The sequence below is a fragment of the Oncorhynchus masou genome, chromosome 1, assembly GCF_036934945.1.
Source record: "Oncorhynchus masou masou isolate Uvic2021 chromosome 1, UVic_Omas_1.1, whole genome shotgun sequence".
NCBI lineage: Eukaryota > Metazoa > Chordata > Actinopteri > Salmoniformes > Salmonidae > Oncorhynchus > Oncorhynchus masou.
Window position 1 is genome coordinate 65,001,768 of NC_088212.1, and position 12,920 is coordinate 65,014,687.

Genomic DNA, 12,920 nt, shown 5'->3' on the forward strand with positions numbered 1-12,920 from the left:
AATGGAATGCTGTCTTACAACTGTATGGTATGTTGTCGCCCATGCAATTTCTCTACTTTGACAGACAATGACAGGTCACCAGTACAGTACCCTATCAGGGAACAGGAGGAAGAGGAGGATGAGCCATGGAAATTAGATATGGTTATGGATATGGCAAGAGAGAGAGGCAAGGGGACATTGTTGATGAGGGGTAAGGGGTGCTGGGTGAGCCTCTCTGATGGTGGTGGGATGGACAGACAGGACAGGGACGACAAAACCCACCATGGTGGTGCTGGTCACAGGCAGTGTGTCCAGGGGAGTGCTGGGCTGTCTGGGGGGGCAGAGCGGGGGTGACTCCACCCCCTCCAGCAGGACCAGGGCAGGACTGTGGTTGAGCTGGCCGACAGGAGGGGGCCACGGCAGATCCTTGATTACTTTAATCTCTACTGCAGGCAGCCCAGGTCACCAGGACGGGAGCAAGAGGGAAGGAGTGGAAGAGAGGGAGGTAGAGCGAGAGGGAGAAGAGAGAAAACGCGAGAGAGATAAAGGGATAGAGGTAGAGAAAGATCAAGAGAGAGATGAGGGGGAAAGGGGAAAACAGAAGAGAGCAGAGTAAGAGAAATGCTGGACAGTAACAGGTACAGGTCAGGTTAGTATACCACAGCATAGTCACTAGAACAGCAGGGAAAACCAGGAGAGAGCAAGACTGAAAAGGAAGGAGTATTAGTTTACCTGAGAGAGACAGACTCTGCTCTTTGACCTCTCCACTTTGCCTCTACATGTTTCTTTGACGTTTTACAAGGAGTCAACCAGTGGAATTTTCAACTGCAGGTCAGAGTCATTAATTACGCTCCAGGTTTAGCATGGAAAGTGGCTGAAGAGAGCTACTAATGAGGCTTTTAAAACACAGAATCAAAGACCTGAGCATGACTTGGCTCGTGTCAATAGCCTCACGGACAACACAAGCTCTGGTATGGCTCATAACTGAGTTACAAACTCTGAAACTGCCTCCACAATAAGATAAAGGGCAACATACAAGATTCTCTACTGGTGCCTGACACAGTGGAATCCATTGTACTGTAATGGCGGGGGGCACCCCGCAGACCTAGCCCCTCAGTAATGTATCGCTCATGTCCAGATGGGGGTATTACCAGAGTAAATTGAGTGCTGGTGCGCCGGACCATCTTTCACTGGGAATGGCCCACTTGTTTAATAGCACAGGAGGCTCGATAAATAAGGGGACGGGAAGGGGAGAGCATTTCCCTATCCACCAGGGAGCTGCTGGTCTGTTTGCTGCAGTGGCTAATAAAGGAACCGGGAAACAGGACTGGCTGTGCAGGAGGGAGTTCTACAGCTAGGAATGACATGTTGCCTGTCAAGTCTCATCCTTCTCTGGATAAACGAATAGAGGCCTGATGTTATGTTTCATCATTGAATTGCCCTCAGAAAATAGTAGTAGAAGCAGTAAGATGCATTGTTGAAAGTAGAAAAAAAACACAGAATGCCTAGCTCAAATACATTCCGGTCTAACCATCGTCTCAAAAACAATGACATTCAACCCCTATTCCAATGAATTCTTAACTATCCTCATGCCAAGTAAGTCATTCATGTAGAATCACCCACCTCAGGTGGAGTGACTGCTATTTCCACTGCTGATGAAAAAAAAAAAAAAAAAAGCTGGGAGTTTGCTCACTGTCTATTGTCAGGTTTTATAGGCTGCTAAAACTAGCTTTTATTCTGTGAGTTGAACGGACACATTATGGACTTGTCCTTGTTCTGGCCTGCAGGAAAAAGCTGGGGTGCAGAACATGCTAATGAGGAGGGGGGAAATCATCTCTGCAGATGAAGAGGGAAAACAGAATATTATTTTGGACAAGCAATGAAATACCTCAGCCTTCGTGCTGTTGTGGAGTGGTGACAGCAATGTGGCTGCAGGACTGTTGATATGACAAGGGCTCACATGAGGATGGAGTCCTTAATATGAATGGTGTTCTCGGAATGAAGTTTCCTTACTTTAATGGTGTCCTCACCCAGGATTGTGTCCTTTCCTCACTATGACAGCCAATAGGAGAGAGAGTTATCCCTGGTTCTCAGACTAAGGCAAATAAGACAGAGGTATAGGGTTGGGACAAAGGTCAGAGCACTAGCAGCTAATATAATAACTTCCTGCCTTGGGATGCCTCACCGCTGAGCGATTAAAAGTCTAATTCTCATTTCAGGTTAGCATGTAATTGTTTTGGCAGTAGCAGGCGTTGCAGTGTTACGCAGCCTTGCTCTGGGATGAAAAGCCCACTCTTACAGGTCGGTCTCAGCTTAGCTCTACACAGTGCAATAGTGTAGGTGAGCGGTCACACAGCCACTTCTAAAAGAAAGGTAAACTGATTCAAGTGGCAGAAGTACAGTGGCGGTCTTCAAACCTCCAGGTGTCTGATTCTCCCTTACCCTATAACCTGTTTCAATTTGCTGTCAGCCCAAGGGGCCTTTTCTGAATACATTTAGACTTGGATGTTATGTTGCGGCACGGATGAGTGCGTCTTAAGGCCTCGACGCGTTGCTCTGAGACACAGTGTGAAGTGACCTGCCTGGGACTGGGGAGCAATGAGGGCAAATTCTTCATCCTAATTGTTCAGGCTGAGGTGATGAGAGAGGCTGAAACACAGCAGAGAATGCACAAAGACATTTGCACTCAAACATCTCTGGAGCCTCTATCCACAGCCTATCCAAGTCACACATACTGTGCAGTACTGTGTGCCTGATAGAACGGTCTGTGTGTGTATGACTGGGCTGGCACAGACAGGCATCAGGTCCTTTAGTTGGCACTGCCTCACCTTTGACATGTCCCCACAGTGATCCATGTGTTTTGCTTTGGGAAGAGGTGAATCATGAGTAGAAGGTTGCTCTCTTACTCAGTATGACATCCCGTGGGACTCTGTGACAGTGGAGGTGCCTTGAGCATTCTGAGGAAGATAAAGAGCCCAGCTCACCCCGTTCTAACAAAAAACCCTGGGGTTTACTCTGCTCTGCACTGTCTCTCACAGAGTCCCTCTACAACTATACAGTCCATTCTACTAATTTGCAGGACCTTATCTCTCAGTCAGGATAAATGTTGATTTCTCCAGGGAATATTGGATAGAAGCAGCAGACCCACATGAAAAAAAATACTATAGTATAAAAATGCTATAGTATTCACTGTAGTGTTTTTGCTGACAAATGTAGTATTCACTTTAGTTAACTGTAAATACTACAGTACACTATAGTAAATGCTAGTTAACTATAGTATAGTAAAATAACTGTAGTATATACTAAAGCAATTAATGTAGTGTTTTTGCAGATGCTTGAGGAAACCTACTGAGCAAATGTTCCATAACCTGTAGGAAGGTTGTATTGAGGTCTGAACGGATAGTTCAAGCTTCTGCTCTTTTCTGTCACCTGTAGGGAACACAATATGTGGTCTATACTTGGCATGTACGTTTCTCACTTATTGGTGGCACAAATTGGGATATGAGGGAGGGGAATGAGCAGGGTATGTGCAAATTAAACACTGTGGTATATAGTAAATATCCTTGCACAAGCATTGGCGAGTCGTAATGGCTCATAGGAGCAGGAGCATGAGGCAGCTTGATGTACAAGTACACCTCCTGGACAGGACACTAGTCTATATCGCAGGGCCTTACTCCCAATCTATCTCCTTAATGCTGAGTGTCAAGCAGAGACGCATCGGGTACCATTTTTAAAGTCTTTGGTATCACTCGACCAGGGATCAAACTCCCAACCTTCCAATCTCAGGGCGCACACTCTAACCACAAGGCTACTGAATTGCAGTATAGTTTTAAAAAACTGTAGTGTTTTGCAGACTGTAGTGTTTTTGTGAACATTACTATAGTATTGGCTACAGTGTTTTTTGTTGCTGCAGAGAATGCTGTAGAACTACAGTTCACTCCAGTTCAAAATTCCATAGTAAGTATTACACATGATTGAGGGATACCACGGTGTATAGTATTCCACAGTATACTACAGTTTATTATAGAAAGCTATAGTAAGTACTGTAGTATATTTTAGCCTAGTAAACTAGTATTTTTTCATGTGGGTATGCACATGGGTTAAATTGTGCCGGGTCCTACCGGGTCGAGACCAGGCACCTATGATCCAAATGAGAGCCAGTTGGAGCTGAGACCCGGTACATTCCGTTAGCCTACTTGAATTATCTAATGAAAAAGCTGTGGTCTACATTTAATTTTCTACAGCCAACAACACAAGTAGGCTAAGCAACAACAAACTCTGACAACCCCATAGTAGGATAGTTTTACCTATTCAATTGATCAGCCTGTTGCATTCTATGCGAGAAAATAATATTCCCCTCAAGGCGCATTCACGCCAGTCACTGTAGCCTACAGCGTTCTAAATGAAGTCGCGGGGGGGGGGGACGGACGGACGACAAAAAACACCCTTTGAAAGCAGTTGATGGCCACTGTTAAAAGAGGAGCATCACTGAGCTTTCTAGTGTTAGTAGGCTACACTTGTTTCTCAAATCCAATTAAATTAGTAAAATGCACCGTTTTAGGACCGGAGTTTTGAGCAGATGGATGGTTTATGTGCGTTAGCGAGCAGATGGATGGTTTATGTGCGTTAGCGAGCAGATGGATGGTTTATGTGCGTTAGCGAGCAGATGGATGGTTTATGTGCGTTAGCGAGCAGATGGATGGTTTATGTGCGTTAGCGAGCAGATGGATGGTTTATGTGCGTTAGCGAGCAGATGGATGGTTTATGTGCGTTAGCGAGCAGATGGATGGTTTATGTGCGTTAGCGAGCAGATGGATGGTTTATGTGCGTTAGCGAGCAGATGGATGGTTTATGTGCGTTAGCGAGCAGACGGATGGTTTTATACGAGTTAGCGAGCACCAAATGGCATTGAATGCATAGGGAAGGGCGGGGCTAAATGTAACACGGGTCAGGTGTAATAGGTAGGTCGACATTATATTCACAGTACATCATCCTCGTTTGGCTGAGTGACAGAATGTTTTTGGGGGGGACATTCAAGTCATAATGTTGCTATAACTAGCAACAAGATAGCCTAATGTTTAGACGCAACATGCAACAATTTCAAAGATTTTGCTGAGTTACAGTTCATGTAGGGAAATCAGTCAATTGAAAAAAAATCATTAGGCCCTAATCTATAGATTTCACAACACTGGGCAGGGGCGCAGCCACATGTGGACATGGAAGTGCTTAGGCCCACCCACTGGGAAGCCAGGCCCAGCCAATCAGAATATATATTTTTTCCCCACAAAAGGGCTTTATTACAGACAGAAATACCTCCCTCCCACCTGTCAGGTGAATTGATTAACTTGACAAAAGGATAAAATGCTCACTAACAGGGACGTAAACAAATGTGCACAAAATCTGAGAGAAATATTGTTTTTGGTCGTATGGAACATTTATGGGATCCTTTATTTCAGTTCATGAAACCAGCACTTATATATATATATATATCATATCCCATCACCCTCTGGACTAGGGACCATATCCCTAATACCAATTTAACCACTAGGTATACCATACACCAGATCATCATGACTAGGACTTGTCGATATCTCTACATGACTGGTGTTTAAGAGGTATTTCACCAATACGCCATCCGTCTATTACATAAGCTTTGCCCATGTCGGTACACAAAACATTCTGTTGACACACAGAGGGAAAGAGCATTTTAGGAGGGAAGTTAACCTGTTGGGTGCAATCCCATTCTAAATCCACAAAGCTTCAAACATCCAATTGACTAAACATTGGCCAGAGCCAGGACTTGTTGGACTCTCAGAATATAACAGCGATGACAGGAACAGAAAGACACAATGACATAGCTTCCTGTGACATCATCCTGCCCTGACAGCTCTGTGGTGTGTGGATTTCTGGCAAGTCATGTGACATTCTGGTACTGTGTCACATGGTGTGTTCGGTCTTGTGCCAGTTTTGACGGGTGATAAAGAGAGTGAGAAACAGAGATGGAGAGAAAAGAGAGAGAGAGAGAGAGAGAGAGAGAGAGCCCAAAGACATTCCATAAAGCTCTAGACAACTTTTTTTTAAACATCTCTACAACATGTATTTGTTTACCTTGTCCTTTTAATTAGGCAGCACTACTTCATCAGTGTAAACAGCGATACCACATAAATCACTGGCCCACTTGTGCCATTTCATTTAGTTCTGCTTAATTTGCCCTGCTAATTGCATGCATATTCAAAATAAATTGGTAGATTACAATATTTATGGCATTTATTAGGAGCTGGAGGAGAGCTCAGAAAAACAAAAATTGCTTTTGCAGATGCTCTCATATCACCATCACCAGAAGCTACTAGTTCACGGCTCATTGTGGAAGAAACCGCCAAATGCCACCTCATAGGAAATGCACGTTGTATCCATCGCATCACCATCCACCTCCCTCTATCCCAACACTTATCCGTTGTGAAGAAGAGAATCTGTTCCTATTAAATATGAAAGTGGAGGTGAGCGAGCGAGTGATGGAGGGGGGATGACAGCGTGCCCGTTCAGCCTAGACTCACAGCTGGCCATCCAGCGGGGCTCCCAGGGGAGAGCAGAGCTACGGTCAGGTTGGCAGAGCGCCCGCTCTGTGCAGGGGGAGAGGAGGTGGTGGTTAGGGCTGGGTGGCCAACGTGTGTGAGTGAAAGATAACAGGCAGCGTGCTGCACATTCAAAGGCAGTGGAGCCATTTGAGGCTCATGAAAGAGGCCTGTCAGGGAGGTTATCAGCGGTGGTGCAGCGGAGGGAAGGCCAGACCGGGGGGGGGGGGGGGGGGTGAAGCACTGTGGAGTGACAGGCCATCACGGGGGACAGGTCTTTCACAGAGCGAGTCAGAACCATGGGGCCAAGGCATGGATCAGGATCACCAACAACTCTTCAAACACACTGCGGCAATTACTACTGGAACGAAACTGATTCACTGATTTACTTAAGAATAGAAGAGTTTTGCGCTTCAGATTTCTCTGGGTCATTAAGTCCTTGAAGAGTCATTAAAAACCCATAAAGCGGTGTGTTGCTGCTCAGGACCTGGCTTAGGGCTCTGACAGCATCTCCTGTTATCTCGCCTGCAGTAAGTGCACTGGGTTACACTGGCTAGCAGCCAACTTAATGGTGTTTAACAGCCAGCAACAGGGACTACAGATTAAGTACAGGCTCTCGAGACAGACACAATGAGGCACTACTCAGATTTCCAATGGCTGCCTGTTCAACGTCTGGGTTTATTAGTGTGTGTGGTGTGCATATTAAACATGGATACACACACACACACAAGTGTGTATACCCGCACCCCCACAAGCCCTCGCCGCACAAAATCCCCCACCACACACCAACACCGATCACACAGAGGCTCTCTTCATATGGTCACATTTGAATGGATCTTCCTCACTCCTCAACCCTCCGTCTCATCCATCACAAAGTCCTCCATCCCGAGGGGGAAGGGGGAAGGAGCAGTGAGGATGAGTGATTAACCGAACGGCATGTACACAACCTCCCAACACAAACAAGGGAGGGAATTTACATTCCATTGCATATCTGTCAAGAGATAACCCAACAGTGAATAAGAAGTGAGGACCTGTAAACCCAACAACATGTACTGTATGTGTGGATGCACTAGGCAGGGAGGCAGGGAGGCAGGCAGCCCCACGCGGTAGGGACAGCTAAGGAGAGGAGTTGGTTTACATACAGGCAGCATTACAGGTCTGTCCTTTAGAAAGCTCTAATGAAGAAAAACAGTGCTTTATTCAGATGACAGTATTCAGCTAGAGACAGATAAAGGTCTCTACATTATGGGTCTGGTTTAATATGACTTATACACCCACTCTCCACTATTTGTGGGGGGTGCATCTTTCTTCATTAAACATTAATATTTCATGCTGACACTTTAATTCCGCATACAAACGTCTAAATATAAACAGCATCTATGTGGCATCTTCAAGCGGGCTAGAAACCACAAGGAAATCTGAAGTGAACAATATCATTATTCATCTATGCAAATGGGAGTTTAAAATGCAAACAATTTAACTTCACCAACAGAATATGAAACACATCATATACACAATATCGGAAGCTAGGTGGAAACACACCCAATGGTCTGATGGTAACAGATGACAAGTCATTAAGGTGACAGCCAAAAGAAAGGGACTGTCCATTGTCCTGACCCTTGGCCTGGGTCGATGCCCTGTGGCTGAGCAACCTGTCAATCTGCAGTCGCCAGGGTCGCATAATGACGACACACTTATTACAGTGCTCTGACAATGATGAGCTCATCTTCAAACAGCCTGGATATTGAAGATAACGCGTAAGACCTTAAGTCTACCAGAGCTGTCACCTTTAAGACCTAGGTCTATAGACAGTGTTAGAGCTGGGGGCCCTTTTATATAAAGTTCTTGAGCTTTTTGATGATCAAGACGTCTGGAACAGAGCCAGTTCGCAGCCAGGTCTTCACACGCTGAGAGAAAGAGAGAAGGGAGGCATTCTTCTTTCAGAAAGCTCTGTTTTATGACAGATTGTCAGAGGAGAAGTCTCTCTTTACCAAACACTGGGATATCATTATGGGCTGAATGGAACAGAAAAAGGTTGAAGAACATGCAATAAATCAAAGCAACTCCAGTCTTCCTCTTTGAAGGATAACTTCAGCGCTCTTATCTCTGTTCTCGCACAGCAGAAATCACTGACATCCCGGGCAAATGAAATGAATTACCATCAAAAGGAAATAATGTAAGAGGAGTGTTTGTAAATAGCATCCTAAATAAACTCGTCTTACTGCTGGATGAAAGACAAAATAACGAGGGGAAAGACATGAATGAAAGAAAGGAACATCCGTTTTTCCTAACAGCTGAAAGAGACCGCACACATTTACTGCAGTACGAAACAGAGAAACGTAGACGAAGTAAACACGGACTGATAGAAACAGAGACAGACCAGCCCGGGTGGTGTGTTAGTGGTACCTGTGAGGGATTTAGAGATGTTGTCCATCCTTGTCTCTGGTTCTGATCCACTGCCACTTACAGAGCCCTTGTAGCTAATGCAGTCAGAACAGAGCAGAGCTGTTCAAAGAATACAAAAAAGGTCAAGAAAAAAGGAGGAAGATGTAAAGAAAAAAACCTTTTACATTTTTTTTTTAAATATTTGGTATAGTATAGTTTCAAATCGAGGAAAGGTGTTAGTTTTTCCACCAATCTTTTTGTTTGTTTGTCTTTGTCTTTCAAAGCCAGAGTTTGTCTTGGAACGGCCCTGTTCAGTTATGGCTGTGTTAGCTATGCTGGAGCTCTCTAAACCACAATCAACATTCAGTAACATTGAGAGACATTGAGACAGACAAATGCACACATACACTTCAGGACCAAAAGTATGTGGACACCGGCTTGTCAAACATCACATTCCAAAATCTTGGGCATAAATATAGAGTTGGTCCCTCCCTTTGCTGCTATAACAGCCTCCACTCTTCTGGGAAGGCTTTCCACTCAATGTTGGAACATTGCTGCAGGGACTTGCTTCCATTCAGCCACAAGAGCATTAGTGAGGTCGGGTACTGATGTTGGGCGATTAGACCTGGCTCGCAGTCGGCGTTCCAATTCAACCCAAAAGGAGTTTGATGGAGTTGAGGTCACAGTTCTGTGCAGGCCAGTCAAGTTCTTCCACACTGATCTCGACAAACCATTTCTGTATGGACCTTGCTTTGTGCACGGAGGCATTGTCACGCTGAAACAGGAAAGGGCCTCCCCCAAAAGCACAGAATTGACTAGAATGTCATTGTGTGCTATAGTGTTCAGATTTCTCTCGACTGGAACCTTACAGTTGGCACTATGCAGTTGGACAGGAAGCCTTATCGTAGCGTTCTCCAAACCCAGATTCCTCCGTCGGACTGCCAGATGGTGAAGCGTGATTCATCACTCCAGAGAACGCATTTCCACTGCGCCGACTCTTGGCATTGCGCATGGTGATCTTAGGTGATCTTCAAGAATGTAATTCTATTGCCAATGTTTGTCTATGGAAATTGCATTTTATACACCGGTCAGCAACGGGTGTGGCTGAAATAGCCAAATCCACTCATTTGAAAGACTGTCCACATACTTTTGTATATGTAGTGTATACTGTATATGAACGCATGAGAACACACAATCACAGTCATGTTCCCCTAACTACCATACACCATATGTCTCTCCCAAGCTGCAGGTTGATGTTTATTGTCATGAAACTTCCCTTGGAACTGATCGATTTCCGCTAGACGGTAAGGCTGCAAAGTCAAAATTGGATATATTGTAAAAATGTATGAAAACTGAAATGAGCTTTTTGGTCGTAACCACACTGTCAACTGGAAATGTTAGTTAAGGTTAGAGGAAAGGTTAGGGTTATGTTTAAAATCAGATGGTATGACTTTGGTCACTAGCTGGCACAGCCACACTATGCAGAGCTGCCTCCAGGGCAAGATCCATGACAATAAATGTCAAAGACTAGACAGACACCCAGAAAAAGGCCCCCACTCAGCAGAACAGACACCTGCAAATGAACTTGATGTTAAGCTTCATGAGGGGGAAGGAACTTAAAATGAACTTTCTGAAGATAAGATACCCGGAAACCACGAAAGAAGCAGTAATCACATTGGTTAGTGCTGGAAAAGGGTACCTGGTCAATTAGTGGGATAGAGAGGGACAGCAGAACAGACACAGAGTGACAGTAATGTAGGGGCCGTAAAGCAGGAGGAGAGGAGTGTTACATACGTGCTCTCGTACCTGCAAAAGCCTTGGAGATGCGCTCTTTCTTCCACTCCCAGGGCTGGTCGTACTCCTCCGGGGGCCTCTCGTCGTCCTGCGGTAGCCGACTCTCTCTGGGGCAGCGGGGACGCTCGCCGTCCGAGTCCCCTCCGTTCTCAGCTGGCTCGTAGGGCGTGTCGTACAGGGGCAGCGATCTCAGTGACCCCTCCTTAGGCCCCCGGCCACCGCGGATCTCTGGCAAAAGAGAAGAGGGAGAGGAGGGTTCGATTTAATAGACTGTCAATGTGGATGTAAAGGTAAAACGATATGAAGGGACTGTATATGTGAATATTTATTTTAACAATCCAACCAACAACTTTAAACAGCGGTTTCACTTCCAAAATATGATTTTCTCTACATACAACACTAAGACAGCCATGTTCCAAGGTAGGCTAAATCTAGCTATCCTTGGCCAATGAGATCCAGCTGTCTCTTTACATACCTACCCCCTGAGACCCAGGAGAGGGAGAAGAACCAAACATGGGACACCAACAGCCATGTTAATTATTGCTGTGTGGATCCTAATCAAACTCTATACCTGCTAACAGGGATTAGCATAGCCAAGCAGCACACACATGATCAGGAGAGGCAGCTACAGATGCCTATGTGTGATGAAGGCAGGTCTATAAGTATTAGGGCTGGGCGATATGGCCAAAATATCATATCATATGGTATTTTTCAATTTTCTTGATGGTATTTTCTGTTTTTGATTAAGAAAAGTTGAAAATGTTCTTTATGAGTAGTGCATGACCCTAGGGAGGCAACACATATATTCTAAATTATTTCAATGGGTCTGTCTCCCTTCTGACTTTTATTATTTTCAATTAAACTTCAACCTAAAATAATTTCCTGCACTCATTTCAGATCATTTCCACACTGCCACGATATGGGCAAAAATACTAGGCCTTACTTTTAACCAAATGTTGCAATTGCAATTTAGATCAAAACACTTTGGTGAACTTTTGGAATCATGGAAATGTTTATTGGAATTCTATAGTTAGAATAAATAATTGTGGCCACTTTGAATACAGTGTTGTTTGACATGACAACGAATGAAAATGCCATGGACGAGTTATTGTGACGGGACAGGAACCAAAGTGTTCCGTGTTTCCTAGGGGACCCTATAATTTTTGGCTACATTCAATCTTTATTCATATAGCCGACATATTCATGCTTCGCCTATTCCTCTTTGATTTAGAATATACTGTTGCACAAACAACATGATGGATTTAGGCCTCCACCAGCACTTGTATCAGGCTGTATTAGCTAGCTACATTTGCTCCGACTCAGTACTACCCAGCTAACTACCGATTAGCATTAGTGGCTAACACAATTTAGCTTAATTGACTTGCTATGAAAATACAAACTAATATTGTAATTATAAAACGCTTGTGGATTTATATTAAGATCCTATTGTAAACAACATGGTTGCATGTGCAGCATTGACCATGCAGACCAATTGGAAACAACATGGTTGCATGTGCAGCATTGACCATGCAGACTGAACGAAAGTGTATCGTGGTCAAACAACAACCAAACCGCTCCTTGAGTGGCGGGGTGTTACTAGGTGAGCGTGGAAAGCGGCATGGAGAGTGCAGAGATGGATGACCCAAGGAGAAGAGTAAACTATTCAAATGGACGTTACACACACTGGCGTATCACATTTAACAAACCAAACATTCAAATCAAATTTGATGCGCCAAATACAACAGGTGTAGTAGACCTTACAGTGAAATGTTTACTTACGAGCCCCTAACCGACAGTGCAGTTTCAAAAAAGATGTATACGAATAAGAGAAAAGTAACTTAAGTAATTAAAGAGGAGCAGTAAAAAAATAACAATATATAGGGTGGTGCCGGTACAGAGTCAATGTGTGGGGGCACCTGTTAGTTCAGATAGTATGTACATGTAGGTAGAGTTAATTAAAGTGACTATACATCGATGACAACAGAGAGTGGCAATGTGAATACTTTGGGTAGCCATTTGACTAAATGTTCAGGAGTCTTATGGCTTGGGGGTAGAAGCCGTTTAGAAGCCTCTTGGACCTAGACTTGGCGCTCCGGTACCGTTTGCCGTGTGGTAGCAGAGAGAACAGTCTATCAATAGGGTGGCTGGAGTCTTTGACAATTTGCAGGGCCTTCCTCTGACACCGCCTGG

The 12,920-nt window shown here is 44.6% G+C and overlaps 1 protein-coding gene across 3 annotated transcripts in view; it reads right to left on the reverse strand.

The window, feature by feature from the left end:
* LOC135548162 (SH2 domain-containing adapter protein F-like) overlaps window positions 1–12,920 on the reverse strand; it is a 139,811-nt gene that overhangs the window by 20,468 nt on the left and 106,423 nt on the right. The window contains exons 3-4 of one of the 3 annotated variants that reach the window (XR_010456784.1): window positions 10,743–10,958; window positions 262–425 (exon numbers count right to left, since the gene is read on the reverse strand). Coding sequence is in view for 2 of the 3 variants with exons in the window: in XM_064977485.1 (XP_064833557.1) it covers window positions 8,958–9,056; window positions 10,743–10,958 (315 nt within the window). In the remaining variant the exon portion in view is untranslated. Of the gene's footprint in view, window positions 1–261; window positions 426–8,957; window positions 9,057–10,742; window positions 10,959–12,920 lie in introns of all 3 variants that reach the window. The other 2 variants (XM_064977485.1, XM_064977493.1) reach the window with 2 other exon arrangements.